The 27,408-nt window shown below is 45.1% G+C and overlaps 1 protein-coding gene across 7 annotated transcripts in view; it reads right to left on the minus strand.

The window, feature by feature from the left end:
- The window catches only part of PAK1 (p21 (RAC1) activated kinase 1), a gene marked incomplete at its 5' end in the record, with an annotated part of 31,472 nt that extends 13,113 nt beyond the window's left edge, over nucleotides 1-18,359 (minus strand). For 3 of the 7 annotated variants that reach the window (XM_082336993.1, XM_082336994.1, XM_082336992.1), the window contains 8 exons: nucleotides 2,247-2,295; nucleotides 3,233-3,296; nucleotides 6,989-7,163; nucleotides 7,474-7,590; nucleotides 9,551-9,588; nucleotides 10,723-10,870; nucleotides 12,286-12,386; nucleotides 18,170-18,359. In XM_082336993.1, coding sequence (XP_082193119.1) covers nucleotides 2,247-2,295; nucleotides 3,233-3,296; nucleotides 6,989-7,163; nucleotides 7,474-7,590; nucleotides 9,551-9,588; nucleotides 10,723-10,870; nucleotides 12,286-12,386; nucleotides 18,170-18,359 — 882 coding nt within the window. Of the gene's footprint in view, nucleotides 1-2,246; nucleotides 2,296-3,232; nucleotides 3,297-6,988; nucleotides 7,164-7,473; nucleotides 7,591-9,550; nucleotides 9,589-10,722; nucleotides 10,907-12,285; nucleotides 12,438-18,169 lie in introns of all 7 variants that reach the window. The other 4 variants (XM_082336990.1, XM_082336991.1, XM_082336995.1 and 1 more) reach the window with 4 other exon arrangements.
- Nucleotides 18,360-27,408: the final 9,049 nt, after the last annotated feature.

Consider the following 27,408-nt stretch of genomic DNA (forward strand, 5'->3'; position numbering starts at 1 on the left):
AAACGTTTTATTTCTTAAAAGATTCTTATTAATTTTATTTTGGATTGGATGTTTCTGGAAGTTTTTTGGTGCTTTTTTTTCTGCTCCCGTGCAAATTTCTTCTTCTAGGAATCTACAGCAGGGCGCCCATGCGTGGAGGGGGTAAATAACGTAGCCTAAGCTTAGTACTTCGAGGTGGTAATTCTATTTCTTTCTGTCACAGCAAGACCTGGGGGAAAGAAGCACCAGTTTTTAGATAAAAGGCTGAAAATAAGTGAATTGGATTCAGCTTTATCCCCAGTCACACCTGAAGGGCAATAGGGATGGATTTGTCAGTTGTAGCCCTTTGGCTTAGTAGCTTTCTGCCTGCTTCAGGATACCCACTCTGCATGTATATATGCAGAAAGCAGGAGGGTACAACATGTTTTTAACTCTTATGTTCAATTCTCCACACTACCAGTATTTCGTGAGAGCACCTGGCCCTCAGACAAGCCTGCAAACCAGTAAGACTACTCAGCACAGCAGGAGGCAGAAACACTTCCCTAGACGTTACAACCCAACTGCATTTGGTACAATATTTAGGCAAAGGGAATGAAATGTAATTATGCCTTTACAAAACTGCTACTTGCAGAGAAAGAGGCCTAGGCGAATGGAGGGGAGCCAGTAACTCCAGCTCACAAAAGCAAGGATTAAAAGAAACAAGCCACAGAGTGCCAATATGGACAGGTACAAATAGCATTGTGATAGTATAGCAGGGGAGACTATAGGAAAATCCCAACACATGAGAAGGCAAGAACAGACACCATGCTGTTTTTCCACACTATTTACAAGGGCTGCCAAACAGTACTTAAAGAAAACAAAAACAAAAACCCCACGCTGCTCTTTGAGCAAGACCAGAGAGGAGAATGAAAGATGAAGAAGAGAGGGAAGGCATTTGATGCAGATAAAGAAATCCCAGAGCAATACTGAAGGAGCTTCAGAGAGGCTGCTGTATCTCCTCACTCCTGTTCAGAGGTAGACCCATGGTCCAAGTGCATACGGGGGCGTTCTCCTTATCTAAGGCTGTCCCGTGCATTAGGATACAAAATAAACAGCTGCAGTTATACTAGATAACCATCATCAGTGAAAATCTTCAGTATGCTTAACCCTGGGAGCTGCCCAAGGCTCCTGTATGGTGTAAAATAAAGGAGTTTCCTTCCAGTCCTTCCAAAATGCATTGCTGTTCACTGAGCTCCTGAGCTCGAAGGATTGGTAGCAGCGCGCTTCACAGAAAGGAACAGGTCAACAGCATGCCAAGGTTACAGTGATTCTAAATGCGGATTTAAAAATCCCAGGCCCGATCACACTAGTGTAATGGGAATGATTTAAAAGTCTGTTGTAATATAAGGGTTCAAATATTCACATGGGAGTCACCAAAGGGGTTCAGAAAGAAAGCAGAAAACCATCAGAGGAGTTCCTCCTCCTATAAAATTTCTCATTGCTTCAGAATAAATGCAATGCCCCTTCCTCAGAGGCTTCAATTAAAATGCATTAACTCTTCAGGAACTAGAAAAGCAGGTGAAGGAGTTTCAGCAAAAAGCACAGTTATGAAATTTACTGGTGGATAACCCTGACATTGTACAAATGCAAAGTAGACACGCATTGCTGCAGACTTCCATAAATATATTTGGAATAATGCATACACTTTCCTCTTTAAAAATCCTCCATCTAGCAGTAATGGTTTCCACAGATGCTGCATATCTGTCACTACTAGTTTATTATGCATGCAACACGCAGGGCACCTTTCAATATTCGGAGGGGGGGGAAGACAGACAGGCATTCCTTGTCTCTCAGTTCAAGGGCAGAAAGCAAGCGGGCAAAGGGTGGGAGAGGAACTATTTCTATGCAAGTCAACTAGTATAAGTGTACGAAGCAAAGGAGCAGAGGGCATATAAAAGAGTTTAAATGAAGACAGGCAGGAATCCTGGGGATGAAGAGAGAAACTTCTACTGAGGAACTACCCAGTCTGAACATTTGCTTCCAGCCTTTGTGGTCACAGAAAGATTCTTTACAAATATGAAATGATTCTGGAATCAAAACTTGGGAAATCATTTTTTCCAGTTCTCTGCTCAGACCACTCGACCATGCCTCATTAGTAAGGAAATAAATACCTCATTAAAAATAAGATGTCGTGAACCCCTGAAAGACCGTCTTTATTTTGTAGCATCAACTTGAACTTTTAGGACACAATCCAAAATCCACTGCTGTGGTATTCTGGCAGCACTCACCTCCTGTCCTGTAGCTACATCCATTGCGGTGTAAACTGTACCTGAGGCTCTAAACAAAAGAGAGAAAAGAAAAAAAAAAAATACTTATTAGTGCCTCATAGCAAGACTGAGAGCTTAACACATGCCCCTTCCCACTTGTCTCTTTGAAGTGCTCTCAGTCCCATTCCTTTTCATGCAATAATTCCAGTGGTAAATATAATCTGAAATATTTCTGAGCCGAGACTGCTGTTGGAGCAGAAGCCAGAGAATTTATGGGGAACAAAGCTCCTAATACAGGATACCACGGTCATCCAAACTCTTGCTGCTAAACCAGCAACACAACACAGCTTGTAGGACCGTGAGCTGATCCCATCTAAACTGGCATGACTGCACTTCCCTGGCTTGCAGACTGCCCAACATGATTACAGAGCGGATAGGATCAGCTAAAGTCAACAAACGTGGTATTTGTAGTGAGGGAAACGGGAGTTTGAGCCTCAGCACATGGAGCTGACAGCAGATCTCTCAGTGATTTGCACTGATTTGCCTCACGACAGCCTCTCGCCCAACCCCTGTTTTCCCCCTACCCTGCTAAGAGGGGCACAACACCCACATCGAGGAGAGTTAATTGAGAAAGCAAATCTGTAATTTGAAGATTGTCTCGCATGGTCAAAATAAGCAGTTCCTTCCCTGCTTGCAGCTATATTTAGCAACCTGATCATCTAATGACATATTTTCTTACGTTAAAACACAATCACACAAAAACCCCAGTCCCTGTGACTCAAGACTTTGCCAGGAAAGGAGAAGAGCTGGGGGCTAGGGGGGGTTGAACCCACCAAAACAACCAAACCCCCCCAAAAATACAAAAGAAAACAAAAAAACCCAACCAAACAAAATAAACTCTCCAAAGCATCATCAAGAGCTTTTCCAGCAAACTAACTTAGCCTGGTTTCAGTGCTTCCTTCTTAGCATAAGGAAATGTATAGGACAGAGAAGGAGTGTGTACTAACCCTTGTCCAATCTTCTCAAAACACGTGTACTTCTTTTTTGGATCGCCCACGCTCACAATACTTCCTACAGAAAAAAAAAAAAGAAAAAAACCACCAAGAGGATTTTATAAGTACTTTTTCATACACGTATAAGAACCAACTGTACTTTAAGAGCAGCCCCACGGCCACAGCGAGCTCTGCCGAGCCTCATGAACCACTTGCTAGAAATCCAGAGGCGCAGGAGCACCAAGGAAGTCCTCCGTTATTTACACACGTACCAGCTGCGGCATTCCCCTCTCACAGGTATTTCCCCTCAGAAATGGGGGAACACAGACATTAAGCACGTTTAATTTTCACTAGCAGCCAGTGACTGCGCACTGCTAGGCACGGGATGGGTATACACAGACCTCACACATGTCGATACAATTATTTGCTGGAAACCTGCACCTTAAGGTCACCCGCAGCTTCAACACGCTGGATGATCTAAGATGCCCCTGCACTGCAACGTCCTCTGAATTTGGAAGCCAGGGCCTCATGAATCTTAGAGCCAACAGTCTGTTGCAAACCTAGCAAAAGATTTCCCTACACCACGACAATTTCTGGCAGAATCATAGAATCATAGAATGACAGAATGCTTTGGGACGGAAGGGACCTTTAAAGGTCACCTAGTCCAACCCCCCTGCCATGGGCAGGGACATCTTCCACCAGATCAGGTTGCTCAGAGCCCCGTCCAACCTGGCCTTGAATGTTTCCAAGGATGGGGCATCTCCCACCTCTCTGGGCAACCTGGGCCAGTGCTTCACCACCCTCATTGTGAAAAATTTTTTCCTTATATCTAGTCTGAATCTCCCCTCTTTTAGTTTAAAACCATCACCCCTTGTCCTGTTGCAGCAGGCCTTGCTAAAAAGACCATCCCCATCTTTCTTGTAGGCCCCCTTTCTTGTAGCCCCCCCCAGAACAAAAGTAGTTTACGATGGTTGCGTATCGGCAGCACCACAGCCATTACTGACCCAGTGACTGAGCTGAAAGACTCAAGGGGGGAAGCTGGAACGACCCTTCAGAGCCAAACCTCCCCTGGTCTGGCCTGGGCAATGCAGAACTGCTCTTCTAGGAACCCAACAGTCAGTGCAGGTTCTAGCAGCAGTTGCCACACGACTGCAGCATCGCTCTGGTTTTGGAGAGCGACCCGAGGCAATCTCAGCTCATTCTCCCCTAATGTGGCTGTTCAGCCAGAAGAAAAAGTGTATTACTGCATCCCTCGGAGGGAAAAGCACTTTGCCTGGTGTTCTGCAACACGAGGTGGTGAGGGGCCGCTCATGGATTTGGTATCCGCGAGGAACACAATGTTTTCTGTATGAGGGGAGGGAGGGAGGTCTCGGCACAAGGGCAGGCGGTTGGCAGGCTGCGTAGATGCGCTGGAGTCCTGCGAATTGTCTGGCGGGTTGCCAAGGGGTAAACCGGAGAAGTTGACAAAAGGAGCATCACTGAAACTCAATGATCCCTGCAAATGTTAACGGATATTCATAACATCCCTACGGCAGGCACGAATCGCACCCTTTTTAGGCTGAAGAAATCAGAGCCAACAACTCCTAGAGCTCAGCTGGGAGCAAGTCTCCCCTCGAACAGCACCAGGGTGGCTAAGAGGATCAAAGGATGCAGAGCTGCGTCCGAGTTGGTGTTCGCAAGTCACTCAAGCTGCCAACATATGGTGCTGCTTTCACAGGGGTCTAGGGCTGAGCCTAAACAGACGTATATTAGCAAAGAAACTGCTCATGGTCATTAGGCCAAGAAATCCAGTAGCAAGCAGAGTAAGAGAAGGCTATTTTCAGACACCCCTGGAGACCAGCCAAACCCACAGGGTTCAGGGCAGAGAGAAGTAAAGGAAGGGAATATGGTCCGTGTTTGGAGAGGAGGGCGGGAAGAGAAATCTGACTATAGAAACCCCACTGTACAATTACGGAAGCAGTGCTGTCGGCCCCGAGGACAAGCATTTCTGAACAAGTGTTTGTAAACTTTCCCTCAAGGCTGCAAGTTCAGACTGCGAGACAGGCAAATGTTTCCCCACGGCAGTGACAGGACAGTGCTGCAGTGACAAGAGGCAGTTGCCAGTCTTGCCCTGTTTAATGCTCATCTGTAAAATGGGTAACGTTTCCTACCTCCCCAAAAGTCAGGTGAGGATTCATTAATGTCTGCACCAACGCCACGTTAATGCTAAGAGGTGGACATTTATCAGCTTCCTTTTAACCTCTGCACATCTTCAGTGTGTGTAAATATATATATGCTTTAAGATTTTAGTCATTTTATTCACATGTCAAACCAAAACATGAAAGGGTTGCATGTCTTTACACTAGTACAACTCCACTGCCCTCAGTGGAAAAACATCAGTTTACAACAGGATTAAACTTCATGGCGTATTTCTGACTCGCCCACATCTAGAAGCTGATACCTAACAGCAGCCACTGAACTTCACACGCCCATGTATTTATTACAAAACCCCTCAATGCTAAAGAATCAGCTCCGCACCGAACACCACTTGCTGCAGCAAGGTGTCAGAAGGCACATCGGCCACCCGACACTCCTAAGAGTGGCACTTCCATTTCTCTCCATGACAGAACTGAGTGTATTTGTATTAGAATAGCACTTTTTTCCTGCCACAGTCCCTGCCTGCCCCACCTGGTCACAAAACCAGCTTGGATCCTTAATGATACAAAGGTCCGGCTAATTGAGTGAAGTTGCTGTTTTGAAACAATGGGTATGAATTTTCCAATAGCAAGCAGTTCCAGTTAACATGCCATCAATTCAATTTAGGCTTTATTCAGAGGAATGAGGTATCCACATGCCATTTTAATTTCTTTTTTTTTTAAGTTATACCCTCAGATTAAATTCTCCTTCATCTAGCTACTAGTCTTTGCTTCATAAAATACTGACCTTTAGGGGTATACCCTCAATCGAGGAGACCAGCCTGACCATAGGAGTGCTAACACAATTTACATAAACTGACAAGCAAGGCACATATGTAATTAATACAGGATTAGCAGTTCAAAGAATTAGAAATGCTCTACCCTAATAAAAACTGGCCCAGGCTGAGGATAACAACCAGCTGCACAGAAGAGCTGGTTCAGCTGTTGGCTATGCCATGGCATAACCCAACAATACCAGGCAGCAGAGGAGCACTTTAGAAGACCCGTGAACTGAAGGCAGGGACCGCTAAAGACACTAGGACACAACAGAGAGACATGTTTCTCCGAAACGACTACTAATTTGGGTATCCACACAATGTCAGGGCACTTAAAAATAACCAAGTCACTTTAAATCATGGTATCAGGGAAAGTGAACTTGGGGATGCATGAATTTTCTCTCCTTCTTTTAGACACAGTAGGAAGCTCTGCTCACCTTACCTCTAACATTTCAATATAATCATCCACGGTCCAGAGCTACAGAATATCAAGATGCGGAACAATCTCAGACTTCATAGTTAAGTAGATGTTACTTATTCAGCGCTTGTTTTGCAGAGCCTGAGGATCTGTAACTCCCCGGGGACTTCAGTTGGCATCACAGGTGCTCAGCTTACATTCATGCTCCCCCCTTATATCTGCCCCCAATTTTGGCACACAGTCACAATGCAATGTCTTCAGTAAGGGATCTCAAAATGGGAATGTCAAAACATTTCAATTTGACAATGGGATTGTCAAAATATTTCTTATTTAATAATAATTTTGAGAAAGCAATACAGCAGGACCTGGAATTTAAATTTTTTTTTTAAAAAAAAGGACATACTTAATTTTTCCAAGATCTCTTCATCTGACATTTTTGGCTTTTTCTTTTGTTTCTCTGCGTTCCTGCCCAGCATGTCAGGCACTGTTGTGCTGTTTTCCGAGGGAGAAGAAATAGGAGAGGTCGCCACATCTCTGGTAGGAGGAGGAAGGGGGTCTATCACAGAGCGGGTGTATATCTAATTTTGTTGAGAAAAACATACGTATTAATGCAAATCAGATGAAGACTTAAACACTTCTATTGTTCGGGCTGCATTTCTATAGCTACTTTGTTAACAGCTAATGTCACTAAGCAAGGACTCCCTTGTCCCCCCCACAACTAGGCAGGTGATAATAGGAAGGTGCTCTGCCAGAAGGAATGGCTCCCAGCTCCTCCCTCCTGCTCCCCAAAACGGCTCAGCACCATGCCACGCAGCGTGGATGAGGAGCCACAGTCAAGACCCGACCGTGACTGCAGCAGCAGGGGCTGAAGGAAGTATTTCTGCTCACAGATTTTGTGTGCTCAGGTCGTGGAGCTATCACAGGGGGTGGAGTTGCGTCATCTTCATCGTCTTCATCTTCAGACACTGAGGGCACTGCAGGGGTCTCGGAGACAGCCTTCACATTCTGCATGTGGTTACACAAATAGCAAAAATAAAAACCCAATCGCTTGTTAGAAACAAAATCACAAACATTGGATTAAGCTTCTAACAAAGACTGCATTGAAGCAAGCGCAGACAAATAATAATCAGAACAGGCTAGCAAGTTACAATAGCTGAAAAATTCAAACCCCAAAGATCCTGAGCCTTTGTGGCAAATGGAGGGGCAGTCCAGCACTGCCCGACACAACTGTTCAGACAGAGCTTGTCATCTGCCCGTGCGATGGCAATCCTCTTCCCAAGGACCTGAGACCCACCAGGGCTCTCTCACTGCCTTCCCAACACCCACAGGGCAGACCCAGCGATTCTGGGGACAGCATCTGGGTTTGGAAATATCTGTCGTTATTTATGCTGCCTCTTCTGTTTTGCTGCTTGCTTCAAACCCCGATCATGCAGATTGGAGATTTCAGTCTTCCAATGTTTTAATTTGCATCAAAATGTTTTTCTCTAAAAGCTGGGAGGTCAAGTTAACATAAGCTTTGGTATTACGACTGAGAACTAAGTAATGAGAGATTTTGGAAGCAGAACATGGTAAAATCTTTTCAAATTCCTTTTAAAATTTCTTTCTAAAAGAAAATTTTATGACAAATAGGAACAATGATTTTTTTTTTTTTAAAAAAAGTTTTATAAGTGGTTAAAAAAAAAAATACCTGCAATTTTTTGCAATACTTTGATTAGAAATCAAAGTCACTTTTAACCTTTTAAATTTGAAACTGAATTTGAAGTTCATGGCATCCTTTACACTATAAACATTTCAAAATAAACTTGGTGAGATCCTGAGCCCACTAGACCAGTTCTGCTTGTGCATCATCAGTTCCCTAAGAGTAGCAGGGGAAAAAGTATTAAAACAAAGTTCTCTCGAAAGAGGGGCAAAACAACATAGTATTTCACTGAAGCTAAAATACTTGAAGTCCTGACATATAATTGCTGAAGTGCAATAAAACATAAACACAAAAGCTTAGCCTGTTAAAAGCAACAAGAAAAACGTCCCATGTACTGGGAATTTGCTGAATATCCCCAAAATTAAAGGTTACCTGGTGTCTTCCAAAAGCATCAGGCTATCATCTTAGTTAGACTGGTAACTACTGCTTTTTTCAGGATTTACTTTAAAATCCAACAGCCTCAGATATTCTAAACTCCTGAGGACTGATGTACAATGACATGTAATAACGAACAACGGCACAAACAAACGTTCTCCTTTTCTTTTCGCAGAGAGTCCTAAATGGTCAGATCTGAATACGCTGCCTCCAGAAGGGAGCAGAACAAGCCAAGTCTAGATAACGGCGTGGCAGTGAGAAAACAAGAGATGAGGGAATTGTGGTTTTTTATGAATCATCTTAAATTGAAAGTTTTGTTTCTTCCATCTCACATGCACATCCAGAAACGTATCGTGTCTCCTAACAAAGCAAACAGGAGTGGTGTCTGCCCTGGCAAGGACAGAGTAAAGGTCAAGCAGAGAGGAGGAGAACCTTTTATTTCCTTTTCTGCTGGAGATTAGTTTGGTTAATCAACACTAATCAACATTAGTTTTGGTCAATCAGACCTTGCAGGTGGGTAATTAAACTTTGTTATATCACAGATGTTTATAGAGACATACAAAACCTGAAAGCAGAGCAGTTATCAAATTCTAGGTACAGGAACAGATTGACTTCTATGAAAACAGAACTATTTCTATTCATTATTTCACTAATTTCTATTCACTAATTCACTTGTTTTAATAAAAGCTACTTCTGCCTACTTGATTCTCCCCCCGTTGAAAAAAAAGTGAAAAGAAGCACCCGTTTATTTATAAACATGTATTCACTATACAAACATATATAGTTCAGATTTTAAAACACTAAGCAAACTAGAAGTTTACATGTAGTTAACTGCTTTATGCAAGTTTTTAAATCGCCACACTCAAGACAGAATGTGAATATAAGTCTTACCAACGTATTTGATGAATTGTAATCCTCTGTTGATTTATCTGCAAGAGACAGTAATGCCTTTATAAAGGAGTTGTAAATGCAGCAGGAGTGGGGAGAGGAGAAAGGGACAAGCTCCCTTCGGAAGGGGCAGGAAAAAAGGCTGCCCCCAAACCTAGGCATTACCTTCAGCTCCCCGGCACAAGCCGACACCCGGCAGATATGGGAACAGAGGGTAAAAAATTCTGCAGATAAATGCAGGGGCCCCGAATCCCTGCTGCAAGAGGGTGGAATTTCCCAGAGCAACACCTGAATGAATACTGTCCTCCATCCATACACACAAAGTATTTTCAACGGGCTAAATCACCAGCAGAGGCACTGCAGCTAGCCCAAGACCTGCAAGATGCTCAGTCTCAGCCACCTAAACTTCCTGGAATAGCAACAGAGGACGCCCCCGAGCCAACCGGTGGGCTTCTTGTCTGACCATCCAGGCACATATGGGGAAGATTTGTGCTTTTATCCCTGCCTGGAGCCTTCCTAATTAATACCAGTTCTGGTGACATGGCTCTACCCTCTTAAAAAGAACCAAAGCAGGGATTAATATTTGGAAAGGGAAGGAGTTAGAGTTGAAAGGGAAAAGGAGTGGTGGTTGCCGGAGTCCTCCAGCGGGTAGGTAATCCATACAAAGAAGGCACAAAACCTTGGCAGCTTTGATTTTTAGAGGAATCCAGCCAGCAGTTATCAAGCACCTAGCAGCTGAGGCGTATTCCTCCATCACGGCACATGGGAGCAGAGAGAACCTCACCCCAAGCTGCACAAAGCAACATCCACACCCACACTGGAAACCGAAACTGGTGCAAAATTTAGCTGCCTCTTTTCTCCAGGGATTTTCATCACTGGGAACCCAGCAACAGCCCTCTGGGATCTGCCTTCCAGATGCTGGCTGTAAGCTTCAGAAAACCTGTGTGTTTTGGGGATTTAGCCCGTTGACTGACCTCCTCTTTTGCAGCTATGCTGGGCATCAGGATTAACAGAACAGCATTTTAAAGGAAGAGGGGTGCTTGAGCAGCCGGAGAATCTCATTCACATTTTCCTCAAAAAGACAGATCTGCTTGTTGATTAAAGGAAAGAAACCCCACATGCAGCGACTAATGGAAAGCTGGACAAAGCAGCCATACAAGACAATCACCGTGTACCTGTGAAACTCATGTACTTCTGGCTGTTGGAGGTCTTCTTTGAGTTGTAAAACTCCAACACGTCCAGCACTGCCTGGGGGTTCTTCTTCTGCTCCGACTTGGTGATGTTGGAAGTCTGCAGTAAGCGCGCCCATTGCTCCGGCATTCCCTGTAGGAAGATGTACCTCATTAGCTCACAGTCAGCCTAATGTGGTTCACGGCACACGCACCCGCCGCCGCGGTTCTGCCACAGTTTCTGGGGTTACTCAGTGCTGCGAGGGAAATGGGGAGAAAAGAGGAGAGGCAAGGAAAAGAGGCGGTGGATCGATACCTTCCTAGCCGCTGCCTGTGTTACAAGTCACACCACGGACATGCAAATGCCGCTCTGCTCACGGGGCTCTGGGTGAATCCCAGGCCCTTTGAAGACCAAAACTCAAAAGAGAGAAAGGAGCAGACCCAAATGCTGCAGTTCAGTAAGAGCCTCAAGGAAAAAAAAAAAAAACCTTTATGCACAGGTATACACATATTTACATATATCCAAGAAAGACTGCAGAAATAACACCCACTGTTTAGCATCTAGGACAATGAACATGCAACATTCACTTGGGTCTTCTTGTAGGATGAGAGTTCTTTGATAATAGTGGTTTGGTGCCTGTTGTAACCAGAGCTGGGAAAGCCAAGATGTTAACCTCACATACAATGCTTAGAATTTCATTACAGGGACATCGTTTCAGCCAGAAAATACATACATCTGGAGGACAACCTGACTTGTGCCTTTCTCCACCAGCAAGAACAACAGTTTGTACAGACGAAGCGGCAAGTAACTGGGATCCTTTATCAATAAAGTCACCCTCCCTGTTCAAAAGGATGGCTGGATACACCGCCCGGGTAATGCCCCACTGGTACATCCAGGTTAACCTGGGCAAGTCTAGAGGCTGACATGCAAAACATAACTGTACACAGGATTCAGGCTAGGAGAGCAAAGACCCTGGAAAAGAAACATAAAGACAGCTAAAGCCAGCTTGCTCACAAACAACTTATACTGTTATTAAATACTATCTCATAATCAAACTAAGAAGAATAATATGATGAAATACAACTCTGTCTTCCTAGTATTTTGCATGTCAATTAAAAAAAAAATGCATAAAAGCATCTGCCATTTAGCCTTAGGACAGCACGTACACAGTCTGTCATAAACAGTTATGCACAGTTGTGTCTCCCCTAAAGGGGAACTCTCAGAGCCCCATTTGGTGGACACAGACTATGCTGTAGACTTACCCCAGCTCTAGAAGAGGAGGGGAGTGGAAGCAGGGGGAGATATACCATGTTTTGCTGTCCACACCAGCCAAAAAAACAGGAAAGGAAAAGTTTGCTGGCAGCCTGGGCTCCTGGGATGTGCCAAGTTTGACAAACCATCTCTCAGCGGGAATTAGTGGGTAACCTCTACAGATGTGTTTCAAAGGAGATCAAACTAGATGATGTTAATAGCCTTCCGAGCATTACTATATAAAAGATTAATGGGTCCTGGCTCCTCCTAGCAATAAGCCAAACCACACAGTTCTCTTTTCCTCCAGATTCACTTACTGTGAATTCTCCCGTGACTGCATCAAACCCCACATGAATCGTGTGTTCAAAGTCTGAAGGGAGGGAGATCTCCGGCCGCTCTTTCTCTTTCTTTTTATTGGCTGGAAGAGATGACAACAACAAAAATCCATAAATCCATTGAGAATTACAATCTGCCCAATAGCCTCCAATTTACCTACCCACTCCAATCCCCCTTTTGCCAGTTATAGGATTTCGATCTGGGGCAGACAAACAGCAAGTTTAAAAACTTTGTTACCGCACTTAAGAGCAGCCACAGTGAGTGGACAGCACAAATCAAAGTTCTGTAACACAGGACAAGCGTAAGACAAAGAAACTGATATTTTGGGTATGTCAAGTATCAACCGGTAGGGCTAGGCTCAATAGCACGAGAGCTATTTACCTCAACTATTCACTCGAACTTACACAGGTCAGAGCCAAAAGCACCGCAGTGGCAGTAAGCTGGAGCCATGCAGTTTTGAACACTTTTTTTATTCACTGTTTTAAGCAACTTTTAAAAAAAAATATTATGTGCTGTTAAATATTCACGTCTCATATTTAGACAGGGACAAAAACTACAAATACTGCTTATAAATTGCTTCCTTCATCCCACATCCTCAAAACAGAATTTATGAAGAAAACCGAATATAACATGTGTGCTTCTGCTACAAAACCTTATATAAGGAAAACCATTTATATTTTCCTGCTCACAAAATGAACTAAATGTGGTTTTAATAACAAGCTTTGAAGACATAGAGCAAGAGGACAGAATCTGGCAGGTGAGGAGCAGAAGTCATGAAGAAACAGGAAAGGAAATAAATCAAAGCAGAGGCACCCTGCAAATTTTCAAGTCAGGTCTTCAAACAAGATTACCATTATGCCTTGGATTAAGTTCATCCATATTCATGACGTATTAGGGACTCCACCTTCCTTTTAATATTTGCTGTATTCAAGAAATTGAGATCAGTTCAAGGAAGAACCACGTTCTACTTGGATTTGCTGCTGCTTGCAGTTATAAAATAAGCAGAGCCAGGAGAAGGTGACTAAACCACTTATGTTCCCCAGCTGCTACCTTCTGTATCTAAAGCCAAATAGAATTTGTTTCGTGGCTGACATTCCCCAGTGCATTTTTGGCAACGTGAACGCCAAACCCCAGGTATTTCAGAAACCTGCGAGGCTAATGCTCAGTACTGCAATTATTTAAGACACTGCTGGTGGTTAGGTGTGCAGAGATGGTCAGAGCTTGCCCCAAAGGACCGAATCCTGTTCCCTTCAATGCCAGCTCTGGCGCTGTTCTCCACGTCATTACAGAGTTACTGTTGCACAGAGTAATTTTGGAGAGAGAAGAGGCTCAGATGCTCCATTTGGGACATGAAGACGGAACAGATTGTTTTCGATCCCTGTTTCAAACAAAGGGGATGGGGGAAGCTGAATCGCAGAAGAGCGACAGAGTTGCCAAGGGGAAGGAGGGGAGAAAGCTGCCGTGCTGGAGGAGCCATCACGGAGCGGCGAGCTAGAAGGAGGCAGAAGCAGCTGCTGGTTAGCAGACGGGGAGCATCTGCAGCACGGAGGCCTGCCAAAGACGGAACAAGCGGCTGCATCCAGCAGGTATACGGAAAAAGCCTCATGCGTTAGCGGTGGATGGAAAGCAAGAGGAAAAGGGATGCAGAGAGAGCCATCAGAGGCACCGTATTCTATAGGCCTGCCTGCGGGATCAGCCCATTCCTCCAAGCCGAAGACTGTCAGCTCAGCCTAGAAGCCCACCACTCAGGTGAGGAAGAAGAGGGCACCTGCACCAGCACCACTGTGCAGGAGTGCTGCACGGGTGATGCACACCCACACGTGGGCCAGGACAAATGCCACAGTAAATCTTAAAAAAAAACCCTAAAAAAGCTAAAGGCTATTAAGTTGCTGTCCAGAAGTCAACACACTTAAGCGTTTATTTCTACAGACAGCCTGAGCTCCCTGTTGCACATCCAAATCCCAGCAACCTTCTCTGCAACCAACTCTTCCAGTATCCATTCAACCAGCAAACGGAGATGACTGCTGACTGCTAACTTATCCAAAGCAGGAGACGATGGCCTGAATGAGCCTCAGCTACACGGAGCAGTAAAAACACTTCTGGAAGGACTGATTAAATAACGTAACGGCCTCTGTCACACCAACGCTCCAGCCGTCTGCTCATGTCTAGCACATAGGCAGAGAGTTTCAGTATGGTTACACTGCAATATAGAAGCAGGAAGAGATTTTTCTGCATTTATGGCCTATGTTGTTTTCATACCCCCGAAGCAGTTAATGTTCTCCCAATTATCTTAGTTTCCTGCAACCATTTCCTACAGTTTCTCAGCCCCTTGCATTTTCCCTGACTCCCAACAACTCTTTGGGACAGCTACCACAAAATCAGGCTAAGGTCACTTTGCCTTAGCAGTAACGTTACAACGGGTAAAACCACAATTGCTCTGTACACTTTTTAAATCCGCCTGTCTGCCACACTCCGGGTTTTATAGCGCCCAGACTGAATTCACCATCATGTGAAAGCACACGAAGCTGGCACATGAATGCAGAGATTTTCCTCCAGCTGTCTCAGAGGACAATGAACTTCAGAAGCTTTTGATCCAAAATCTGACAGATCTACAAGCCTAAATATATTAAACCATTAATAACATAATTGCTTTTTGTAGCAGATATTTATGTCATAGCAGGAGGTACAAGACAAAAAGAATTAGAGATGGGCACTCCCAATCTTGCTGAACACTTAATCCTCCTCTACAGAGATTATATTATCCTTTCAATGAGTCAAAAAGCCTTGAAGAATCTTAAATAAAAAATACGTAAATGAGAAATCATGTATCTGATTAAGAAGGCCTACCGACCACCAAGTGCTTTATTCCCACAAACACCTTACCACCTTCTCATTCAAAACCTCACGTTTGACGCTGCTGCAAGAGCCACCCATAAAGTTTCCTCTGGCATCTTGAGCTGCAACGAGCAACCATAACGGCCCACCGTGAAGCAAGCCCGTGAGCCCATCCTGACGCTTACTGAGGTGGGAAAGGTCTTCTCCGCTGGTAAGGCTGAGTGAAGCGCTCCCCCCGTCACCACGGAAAGGGTGGTGCAAAGTGTCACCTTGTGGGTAAAACCCCGCCTCTGTGCGAAGCTGCAGTTGAGCTCAGCAAAGCTCGGAGGAGCTAAATGGGCCACATTTGAGCCAAATTCATACCCTCAACTAGGACACCGATGAGCCCCGAGCCCAAGAAACTCCAGATGTTCGCAACTGCTGTTGAAAGCAGCAAGTCACGCAAACTCTACATCCATTTGGATAGGACTCGCACAGTATTAAGCCAACCGGTTTTTTAAATACCGGTTTTGGGGTTTAGGCTGAGACAGAGGAAATCAGGACTAGAAATTACATCCTAAATTTTGCAGGCAGAGCATGACACCTCCAGAGCAGCCTGGCAAGGGGACATAGCTCAATGGAAGCGTGCAAACATGTATGAGGCCCAGGAGTTAAGCCCCACGTGTCCTTTACACCACGGCTCTGTTCACGCACAGGGGTAGCACAATGGAAAAGACACTTTTCAAAGCGCCTTCAGCTAGAACTGCCCTTCTTGACTCGGTGACCTGTAAAAGATGCCCTCAAGATATCCCCCCTTGTTGGCCTCCCCTCTGATCTGGACCCACAAGCTCTCAACAGGTCTCTCTCCTGCTCCACGGCAGGACTCCACGTGTTCGAGCTGCGCCTTTGCATAAAGCACAACTCCTTCACCATCTTTCCACCCATCCTTCATAAAGTGCCCGCTCCAGTACTGTTCCCTGCCCAGAGAGCTACCGCTTCTCTGAAGGGATTGACAGCATCAACTTCAGCAGCTCTCAGGCTACAGCATAAAAGCCCACGTCCATATTTGCTAGCAAAATTAACCACTGAGCATTTCAGGTCTTTGCAGCCTCTTTGCAACCCCAGCAGAGGTTAAGCACAAATCACTGGCTTCCCTGGGTAAGGACCCAAAGGTCATGGATTTGCCCAAAATTACATTCCTCTAACTGAATGGAAACCAACTCCCGGTTTAGTCCAGCCAAACTAACAAACACCACCCACATTATTTCAGGCACAAACCAAAGAGACTGTCTGAACACCTGGGAACTTCATTAATGTTTAAGCAGCAGGAGGCACTGGGAATTTAATTGTCATCATGAGACTAGAAGACTCTTTCATCTTTCATAAGATGAAAATCAATCAATCAATCTGAAGTGAAGGTGACAGTGTTAAAGGTATTTTTTGCTCGACAGGAATTAGAGGACAGAAGCAACCATTCTCGTTTGGGCAGGTGTATTGCAACAGAAGGCTCTGCTGGGCTTGGCGAAACAAAAATCTCTCATGTCTCGAAGCATCTGCCACGTTGGCCAATCTTCAGTAAACGCAAGCATCTTCAAATGCAGCCTGTCTGCTGATTTTACCTGAACCGGTCACTTTTGCAGCTCTCCTTTAAAATCCAGTTCAAACTAGCATTTCAGGTTGTATTTCTTTTACTGTCTTATAAATTTCAGGTGATTTCTTTGTTGTCTGCAACTGCTGAGCCTAGAGATTTAAAAACCCCAGTCCTTTAAGTAAGCCGACACAAAAATCCTGCAGCTCTTCAGGATTAATACTCATAATGGCAAGTTCTAATCGAGATCTGGCAAACTTTTAACATGGAGTTCATAGGCTTCTGGACTGCAGAATCAAAAATCTATGTTTGCAAAACAATCCGAAGTTGCCGAAGGCATCATGTAATAATAATAATAATAATAATAATAACAATAACAATAACAATAATAATAATAATAATAATAATAATAATAATAATAATAATAATGCTGTATTTTGTAGAAAACGAACCTAGATCTTACTTATTTACATTAGAGGAAGCATCACTCTGATTAGACTTTTCACTAACAAAAATTAAGGCGGCAGCCTCCCTCCTGAAGCCCAGGACGCTGAAGATACCTAGGCTTGACTTTAGTTATCCAGTGGCCAGAGACCATTGCAATGCAGACTCTCCAAAAAAGCTGATGTATTAGAAAGAGGAACTCCAAAAAATAGGTCAGATATAAAAAGAAACCAGCACATATTAGGAGATGGAGATTTTTTTCTTACATCACTTCAAAAGATTCATATGAGAGAGAGGTTTTTAAAATACCCTGATCTTAAAAATTAGAATTTCATGTACAGTTCACAGTTCCTATCTCCATTTCCATCTGTTACAGTCCCTGTAACAGGAGAAAACTCCTTCAGTTCACAAGAAATGTGCAAGAATTTGCAGTAACGGATTATTCTTAACAGCACATAGACAATGCCTGACCCAAACACTAGAAGAGAGTAAGTGACCGTGCAGTAACATAGGACAGGCCTGGCAGGAGATGGCCTGTTAGTCTGTGCTTAACTCAAATTATTTGCTGTTTAAAACAACAAACAAGCAAAAGACCTCCCCCTGCTCCCCACCAAAGGAACTGCCAATGCCAGCTTTAAATGGCCAGCTTGTAATTGGTACAAAAATTGATGTTTTTCAAGACCATTAAGGACAAGTCAGGCTGGGAAGTAGCAGAGCTAGTCCCAGTATTCAGGGACACTGTCCTCATAATTTAAGGGGAAGGGGAGAAAAAAAAAAAGGGGGGGGGGGCACAAAACAGAGTAAGCGGGATGGATTAAATGTGGCAGGATTAATCATTAGAAAAACCAGATCTACAGCCAGCACCTCATGTACCCCAAAATGACCAAGACAGTCGTGCAGGAAACAAACACACAACATTTTCTAAAACCTAAACCATTACTAAGCATCAGGTGCTTAACTAAGGTCATTCAGAGCAACGTTCAGACAGGAAGTTTATAAGAAGAGACAAAATACTGTACTTTTATCTCCTGGTAAAATAGAGCGGTAAAACCGGTCCTTCCTTTTCTTTTCTTCCGGGTTGGGAGGCAAAGGTTTTGAGCCATGGTTTAAAGTCCCAGCATCTTTGCTTCCCGATCCAATCATAGTGCTGGTATTTCTCATCGGAGGAGCAGGCGGTTTGTCTTCTGTTTCAACTCCATTGTTAGACATCTTCAGCTGGGGAGGCCGTTACTAGGAACAGGAAAAAGAAAAGAAACAAGAATTTATTTTTTGTACACTGAAATCACACGCTGTCAAATAAAACAATAAACCACAAGAAGGTATTTGCAGACTAGCCTGTAACCTCATAGCCACACAGACCAAGTGTCAGCGTAACAAATTCTACTCAGGCTCCAAATTTTTTCTGTTAACAAGACTATGTTCAAGCATTTCAGTTATTGATCATCAAGAAAAGCCTGTTTCAGGATACAGCTAATTCTCAAGCAAACCATGGAGCAGAAGCGTACGGTGGAGAGGCAGAGTGGTAAATACAAGGTAGCAAAGAGCAGGGATACCAGAGAGCAGCCAACAAGTTGCTGAGCTCGTAAGACCTCTCAGATCTACACTAGTTCTACTAAAAGCCACGTCAAAATGTTTGTATCAGTCTCCAGCACAGCATGACGCAGAAAGACTGAAGTTTGCACTCAAAGACATTCGATGCAGCCGCTCAAGCTCCTTTGCTAAAAAAGCTGCTGAACTGGTTCAGAGGCAGAGGTGGCCGGGAAGCCGCAGAGCTGTACCCACGTCGTCTCAGCCGCGGTGCCGCAGCCCTCGCCAGTCCCAAGCCCGCCGTGGCCTTTCCACGGTAGCGGCACGCTTCAGGAGCAATTCAAACTGCCGGAAAGTTGACTGCATTTTGTTCTGTTGGAAGGGTCAAACAAAACTAGATCCCCAACACACACATAAATCCTTAAGTAAATAATCCCCGCTGTGTGGATTTAAAGACGGGAGCTTTGGAACAGGGTAGTAGATTATTCTGCAACAACTACCTTGTTCCACCCAAATGAGATCAGCATTACACCAGATACAGCCCGGCTGCAGCAAGATCCTGCTGGAAACTGCAATTTGTCTGCATTATGTTCTGGAAAGAAAGCTGGGAGTTAACTGCAGAACAAAGACCAAAGCAGGAACAGTTTCTCTTTGGGTGGAAAAAGCAGTTCAACAGCTTTACGAATTTCACAAGCAGTAAGGGAAAATGTTTCGCCCATGGAGAATTATTGGGTGGCAGAAAGTCAAAAGTTGTTTGCTCTCCGCAAGTGAGAAGTCCGGTTTCAAAGCCGAGATTGCTGCTGGCTTCCAGGGAGCTGCTTTTCCATAGGCCGGACTCAGAGGAACCACACTGGGTCACACTCCAAACAGATCCCACAACCGCACGACAGTCCTACGACCACACAACTCCAACACGCCAGTCTTCAAAGTCTTCTTTGACCAAGCTACTGATGCTCAGTGTGAACTGCAAAGATTTGGACCCAGGGCACGCTGCTCTCGCAGCTGCAGGGAGCGAAGAAAGGCAAATGCTGCCCGCAGAAGGCACTCAGCTGCAACATCTTCACCGAAACTTCTTCACCGAAAGGGTGGTCAAGCATTGGAACGAGCTACCCAGGGAAGTGGTTGAGTCTCCATCCCTGGAGGTATTTAAAGGACTGACAGACGTGGTGCTCAAGGACATGGTTTAGTGGTGGGCTTGGCAGTGACAGGTTAACGGTTGGACTCAATGATCTTAAGGGTCTTTTTCAACCTTAACGATTCTATGATTCTATGACCTTAGGCTTTGCTGAAAGCAGTGGCTCCCTGGCTGTCACCTGCCAAGCCGTGGCTGGTCTGCAGCTCCACCTTCTCCGCCACTTATTTGGTTCTCGGTTTCTTCACGCTTGCTTTGAAACGGGAGGGCTGGCAGTACCGCGCATCCCGTAGGGCTTTGGGCAAGCCTTCACACAGAGGGAGATTTGTAAGAGGTTTGACTCCAGCCCTGCTTCCTCCCAACATAACTGTGCAATGGAATTTTAAATGACAGACTAGCATTTGGGGTATTGATCTGAACAGTTTTGGCATTTCAGAGGGGTGGGGGGAATTAGCTGTGCATTTGTCTGGGTGGGTTATGGCATGTGCCCTGTGCATCTCCCATCGCTCGTGCTTCGGCCTCATGCCATTCTCCGGTAGAAAACAGAGCAGAACTAAGTGACAGCTGGAGTGCCAGCCATGAAGTGGTGCAAATGACTACTCTCCCTGCCTAAGCAGTGGAAAAAAGTCTGAACTAAAACCCAACTGGTAAATTTGGCAGCCGCTGCTGCGCACGTATCTTGCGTGACATGAAGATACTGAGGCCTCGCTGATGGGCTTTGCACATCGCAGTGTCAGGGCTTGGTACTGAACTGGCACAACCAAAGCATTTGAAACAACCTAAGCACAAGTGCCACGTCAGAGCTGCATTCTTTGCGTTGATGCTTATTTAACCATGAAAAAGCAAATTGCTGGGAGGGTGCTAGGAACATGCTGCAAATAGGGAAGCAGAAGGAAAATGATTGCTAGCAGCTCTGTGACTGCCAAAGGGCCCTTCCCAGCAGCAGGCACCACATTTGCTGCCGTAACACCCTAGTTTACCCCCACAGGGGTTTGCACAGAGGTGGCAGCCAAAGATTCCCCCACCGGCCAGACTTTCTGGAGCTGCAGGCATGGCTGAGACGGCAGGGCAGACTGCCTCACTGCTGGGTCCTTCTCCCACCGGTGCTTGCTACCTGCTGTCAGAGGCATGGGACGAAGCAGGGGACAGAGTAAAGTTTACTGTATTGGGGAATGGATGCAACATCATACCTAAGGGCAGTACAAGGAAGAGAACAGAGCAGCATGTGGCTCCAGACTGGAGAAAAAGAAGTGAAAAGAGGAAGAAAACCTCCCCAGATCACAGGCCTAGTGCTGGGGGAAGCAAAAAGAACATAAGCAAAAAAAAAAAAAAAAAAAAAAAAAACAAAAAAAAAAACCACACCCCAAACCAAAAACCCAACCATGAAAACATAAGAAAAACCTCTGGATGTCAAGCATCCTCACTCTCAGTTCCACCAGTGCAAAACCCCAGGGACATCTGCTCCAAGTTTCTTCAATATAGGAGGGTTTTTCAAAATCCCTCAGCTGGAAAGGATTCACAAGTGAATTACTGCTTTACCACAGGGCTAGAAACACTGGCACTATGAGCTCTTGTTTATCTTACATTAGTCCCTGAATGAGCGAGTAACTGCTGAGAAGTTACATAGTTTAACAAACAATATTCTTTTACACCTAATTGATACCTGTGACTTCCATGTGGGCAAAGCCTACAGTACACCCTCTCCTTTCTTCTCCATCGCTCGAGCTCCCAGACCTTTCTACTCATCAAAGTCTTCTGTTTGGAGTCAATAGAGCTATTTGATCTGTTTGGAGATGAGGGGTGAGAGAAATTCTTCAACCCACAAAATTAAGAGACTGGTTCTACAGAAGTTATCCCCTGTAATAGCAGCACTATCCTAGAGGGTTCTCAAAAGCCGCTTCCCACTACGTATTTAAAGGGAAAACCAAAAACCTGCTTACATGAGTCCTCCCACTGTGACAGAGAGACACGGTCTACCCCCAAACTCAACATCGTTATACTTTAAACTTCTGTCGGCTTCAAAGTACGTGGATGAAACCCTGTCGTGACAGAATTACACCCACCTCTCTCCAGGGTGTTACAGCACAGCTGAGAGCCCGGAGCACAGAGCCATACCGAGTGGTTACAGAGGCGGGCACCGTAGCCTAGCTGACTGTGCAGAAATTCTCTTCTTCCTAAAATAACCTCCTGCCAATTCACAGGTAAGCAGGCTTTAAACAACTCGTCTTGCGTAGGCCCTGCTCAAATTCAGAGCACCAGGCAATTGCTTCACCAGCCGGCATAACATCAGCGCTACGCCAGTGCAGTGAGTCACTCTGCTCGGCGTGATCCATCCGAAGAGGAACGCAAAGCGTCACCGGACCGAGCCACTTCCTTCTTCGCACCAGCACGACTCCGCTTGGAGAGATTCATCTTGTGTTTCCACAGTATGATTAAGTGAACGGTGGAAGCAATGAAACAGCACATGAACTTTTCAACCGGAGTCAGATGAGGGAATACATTTTAGCTGCAGACGCGGTTATTCTCAACTACTATATATATTAAAATACCAGCGCTCAAACCAAACCCCCCAGACACCACTAGGAAGGCATAGCCATGATGTAGGACTATTGTTTCTGCAGCCATTTGGGAGTACTGAAAGTTCGAGTTGTTTCAGCACATGGTACTTATGAAAAGTTTTATTACATACTGCAACCTGTGACTGCCGTAAGTCAAGTTACGGTGGCCTTCAAATGCTCCCTGCCCCTCCCCAGCAACTTTTGAAGCCCATTAGCTAAATTAGATTACCCCAGCCTCAACCGAGTCGAACAGCAGACCTGACAAACCCTCATTTCACACCTACAAAACACTTCTGCAGACAGGAAGGACTGACAGACAACCACGCACAAGCGGAGAAGAGACTCAGGAAACCACTTGCCAGCTCCAGACAGCGCAAGCGGAGGGACCGAACAGAAGACGGCACCCACAGGTGCCAACAGCGGCGTCCGAGAGTTCGGAGTACACAGGCGTGCGAAGATCCGCGCAGGTCTGCTGATCTGCCGTAAGTAAATACGGCTCGAAATCATGAAGTTTATGCCTATAGCTTTCCTGTAATAAACAGGCACGGGCTCCTGAGCCGTTCATCTAGCCGAGTGGGACCCCAACATATGTGGAGCCTTCTGGCACTACTGTGTATAACACACAGAGATGAAAGAAAAAAAAAAAAAAAAAAAAAAGAGAACAAAGATCCTCTATTTATGTCATTTTTCCTTCTGGTAAACCACATCATTTCAAACCTGATGCTCCATGCTGAACTATAAGTTTCTATCAAGCTGGTAGTGTTTTCTTTGCATTCCTTAGCAAGACAGGGAGATGACTGATTGCTAAAACAGAAAGCAATTAAAAAGTCAGAGGAGCTGAAACCTACGCTACAGTAGATGCCATAAAGATAACTATGTCCAACGCATACTAATTGCTGGAGCCAACAAGAAAACTCATAAAAGAGCCATCTATAATTCATGCAGTCTGGCAAGACAGTAGCTGTAAGTTACTCACTACAACTTACAGATGAATAAACTATATTAAACAAGAGAGGGGGGAGGGAGATGCTCAGCAACTGTTTTTCCCTCTCTGCCTACTACCAGAAGGCAATCTCACATCTTTCCAAGATGCTATTTTTCTGTTGTTGCCAGGGTGAGGAAAGGGTGCCTTGCCCACAAAAAAAGGCAGAAGGAGTCTTGACCTTTAATTGAGTTGAACCTGATGAGAACAAGGGGTTTACCTCTGCACCGGTATCCCTGCATCCCTCCACGCCGTGGCTAGAGATGGCTCGTGCACACACACAGTTAAAATCTCCTTCTCCCTCCTTGCACTGCCCGGGTGGGACGGAGCAGGGGCCGTCCCCTCCTCTGTTCAAACACATCGCACGCAGCAGATTCCCTCCCCGTGTGTCACGCTTTCATCCAAATCCCAGCAGAAAATTAACAGCAGTTTACCAGCTGGGGTTTGACACAGGATTAAAAGACACTCACTCGTTTTTTCTTTATTACTTTACGTGGGACTAAGTCTCAAACACAGTCTCACACTGAAGGAAAGGCACCCCACACGTGTTCCACCTGAAAAAGAGGCAAGAGGTGTCCTTTTCCTCCACCCGACAGCGGACGGGATCTGGGACACATGCTGTCACAGAAAAGGGCAGCAGCAATACACACCCCAAGGGAGGACAGACTGATCGTCACATTTAGAGGTGATTAAAATAAACAGTAACTGTAGCTTCTAGCTGACTCCCCAGCCAGTTACGGCACATCTCAGTGCTGTGCAAGTGTGCCAATTAAACAAAAAAAAGTCAAGGGCCAGCAATGCATCAGCCCAGACCCAATGTTTACATGCGAATTTTAAAAAATCCCAGGTTTTCATAAAGTTCTAATAAATAAAGAATTACGAAACAGCAGTGTTTGCTCATCTATCTTTAGAATTTACCTGTTAGACCCCTGTAGGTGCTGCCAACACCTAGAGATGCGGATGAAATCGCTCAATGAAATGAAACAATAACCAGTAAAAATAAGTACACAGTTAGAAGAGCACGTATCCGCTGCTACAGCCAGAGCGGGCGGGCGTGAGGAGGGGGAAGGGAACAGGCTCCCATGGCAGATGGCCAACTGCTGGTTGCACTCTTGCTCCACCGCCAGCGTTATTTCCATACTGCTAGACAGAAAGGCTGACTGACCAGTTACAACTCAACAGGAATGCTTGAGGACTCCATGGCTTGGAATTTCAAAAGCCAAAAGACTGGAGGGTCCTTTTAAAAAAAGCCTTTAATTCAGCGGCAGCTGTTTGGGCTAAATGCAAGAACTGCCGGGTGGGGTTCCCCAGCCCGTGTTTTGCAGTGGGACACGGACACCAGCGCAGCGAGCACGACTTCTGGGCAGGAGAGCTGCAAAATCTCTTCCTGGGCAGATATATGTGCTAACCCATCGTACCACACAGATATGCTTCTAAAGAAGAACAGACTAATTATAACCGCTCGATTCCTAGCAACAGAGCAGAGTTCTCCTTTCACTCAAGTTAAGGAAGCTTCTTTCTGTTTTGTTTTAAATAACCAAGGCCCAGCTTTTGCCAGCCTCCACGGTGCGGGCCCACGCATGACTGCCGTGACAGTAACCCAGACACACAGAGGGTTCCAGTAGCGCTGAGGCAGGTCAAGCCCTTTCCACCAGATTAGGCTTGAATCCAAAACTGCAGAGGCGACGCCAGCTTAAATTGCCATGCTTCAACTTAGCTTTGGTTGTCTCACGAACAACTGGCAGCGTCAAACAATAACTGTTTTGCAGTCAATGCCAGGTATGCACAAGTACCAGGAGCGCAGGATGGACTCACCTTCCTTGTGCTCCAGTTGGGTAGCTCAAGCTTTGCGAGCTGCAGAGACCAGCTCCAGCTCTTCCCATCCCCAGGCAGCAGCCTGCTCATTTTGACCGAGCTCTTACCCCCTTCTAACAGCGCTTTTAAACAGCCCAAGAGAAACAAATTGCATCCATATTTAAAAAAAAGAAAAACCAAGCTGAGACAGAAGGAACCAAGAGTATCAGTTTTAAAAGTTCTCAGCCCACAAATCATCCTCCTTATTTCCTCATCTCCCGAAGTGCTGCCTCCCCTCCCCCAGCGACGTGCCTGAACAAGCGAGTTCGCTGCTGCAGATGTCAGGACGGGCTCCCTTTTCCAGCGCGGTACGGAGCAGCCTGGGCTCTGGTTCCACTTTTGCTCACAGGAAGGCAGGTCTTCAACCGCACAAGTCGAAGCAGTGACTGGAGTCAGAGCTTGCGAAGCAGGGTGGGAAAAATAAAGGCCTCTTATGTTAAAGCAGACCCAAAGCCCCTATAAGCAGGTTTCCTGGAGGAAATCTGTGTTCCAGAGGAAATGACTAGATGCAGCATAAAGAAAATATATTAACACACACAGTTAAACACAGCCTCGCTGCTCTCCACCTGAGTTACTTGGCTCGAAGTCCAAACTGCACATTAGCAGCAACAGCAACTGAAAGCAGCCGAATCATTCATCATTTTTCCATTCAAAAGTTTCCTATCCAGAAGATAAACATAGAGCACAGGGCTCAGAATTAAGCCCCGCTATCCCCTAATGTGGAATAATTCCCAGTACAACGTATTGACGTTTTAAATACACATAGGTGCATGCTGCATTTTCGCAAATACCTTGTTAAATGCAGAAATCTGACATTTGCCATTTAGCAATGGGGGCGGGGGTAAGAAATATGCCAGAAAACTAGAACATTGTCAGGTCAAGTCAGCAACATCCCACCCGCCCAGAGGACACCATAAAGCGGCGGTTAGCAAAAAACCACAGCACGAAAATAGCACAAAGCCTGCATCAACCTGTAAAAGGTGAGAAGAGACACCAAGACAGGAGACCTGCAAAGACGAAACCGATGTTCTTCAGAGCGAAACTCACCCAACTCCTTTCTCACTGGGAAACTAAAGAGCAAGAAGACAATACGAGCATCGTTAGCTGATGAAGCCATCCGAGAGCCTCAATTAGACTGAGGGGGAAATGCCGCAACAGTTCAGCGCTAATTGGAAATGCAAACATTTATCATCGGAGTAGCGCTGGCTCCTGTGTGTAGCTCCATTGTGTTCGCTGCAGCTAATGACAGTAGGAAGCCCTGCGCTCCGTAGTATTTGTGCAACGACTGGCAAAACTGTCACATTCCCTTAATTGCTAGCCAGGATTTCCATACTGGCAGTAGTTTTCAATTAAAAGAAATCGCAAAGATTGCTTCAGTTTCACACTGCTTCGTTAAAGTTTTGGTTCTTCTTCAAAGCTGGGGAAGGAGGAAGAATGAATAATTCTCCTAAAACAGAATGAGCTCTGCATCAAGCATGAGCTTTTCGTAGACGAACCAAATTAAGAGACAAGGAAAGCACAGTCAGATACCCAGAACTGAAAGCGCTAATTTAGCATCAGTAAAGACAAACAACGTGAGAACTGCACATAAATCTGCTTCAAGTTTGCAATGATTACTCCTTCGATTATGACACATGTAATGCTCTAAAAGCAGTTCATTTAAATGGCAACATGAAAAAGCCTAAGGTAGCTTCGGGTTTCCACCTAATCGGGCTTTCACAGTAGAGCCTCCTTCGCTGATAGAGCATCAGCTCAGTGTTTATAATGATATGCCATCTAGCAAAACGCCCTATCGTACCTACTTTATAATCCCAGTACGCAGAGAAGTAAGAGTAGCAAGTATACCGTGGCAAGGCCTTGCGTTCCTAGACTTCCTTACTCGTACCAAATGGACTGCAGGGCATTCACTAGTCCATTAAGAACCATCATCGTTTAATTTAATGAGCAGCAGTTTGTTTTTAGGAGGTACCACCAGGCCTTTTATCAAATCATTTACTCAGATCCCCATCATACTTACTGTATGTCAGTAGGGAAAAGGAAGCTCTATAGGACTGGTACAAAGGAACTGCTGTTTCTGCAATGTATTATGACACAACTCTGCATTAGCGCTCAGTTAAATAAAGCCCATGAGCCAAGTGAACTATTTTTACTCCATTGAATAAAAGGAAATATAAGAACATCACTTATTACAGTAGCAGGCCCATT

The sequence above is a fragment of the Platalea leucorodia genome, assembly GCF_965183815.1.
Source record: "Platalea leucorodia genome assembly, chromosome: 2".
Classification (NCBI taxonomy): domain Eukaryota; kingdom Metazoa; phylum Chordata; class Aves; order Pelecaniformes; family Threskiornithidae; genus Platalea; species Platalea leucorodia.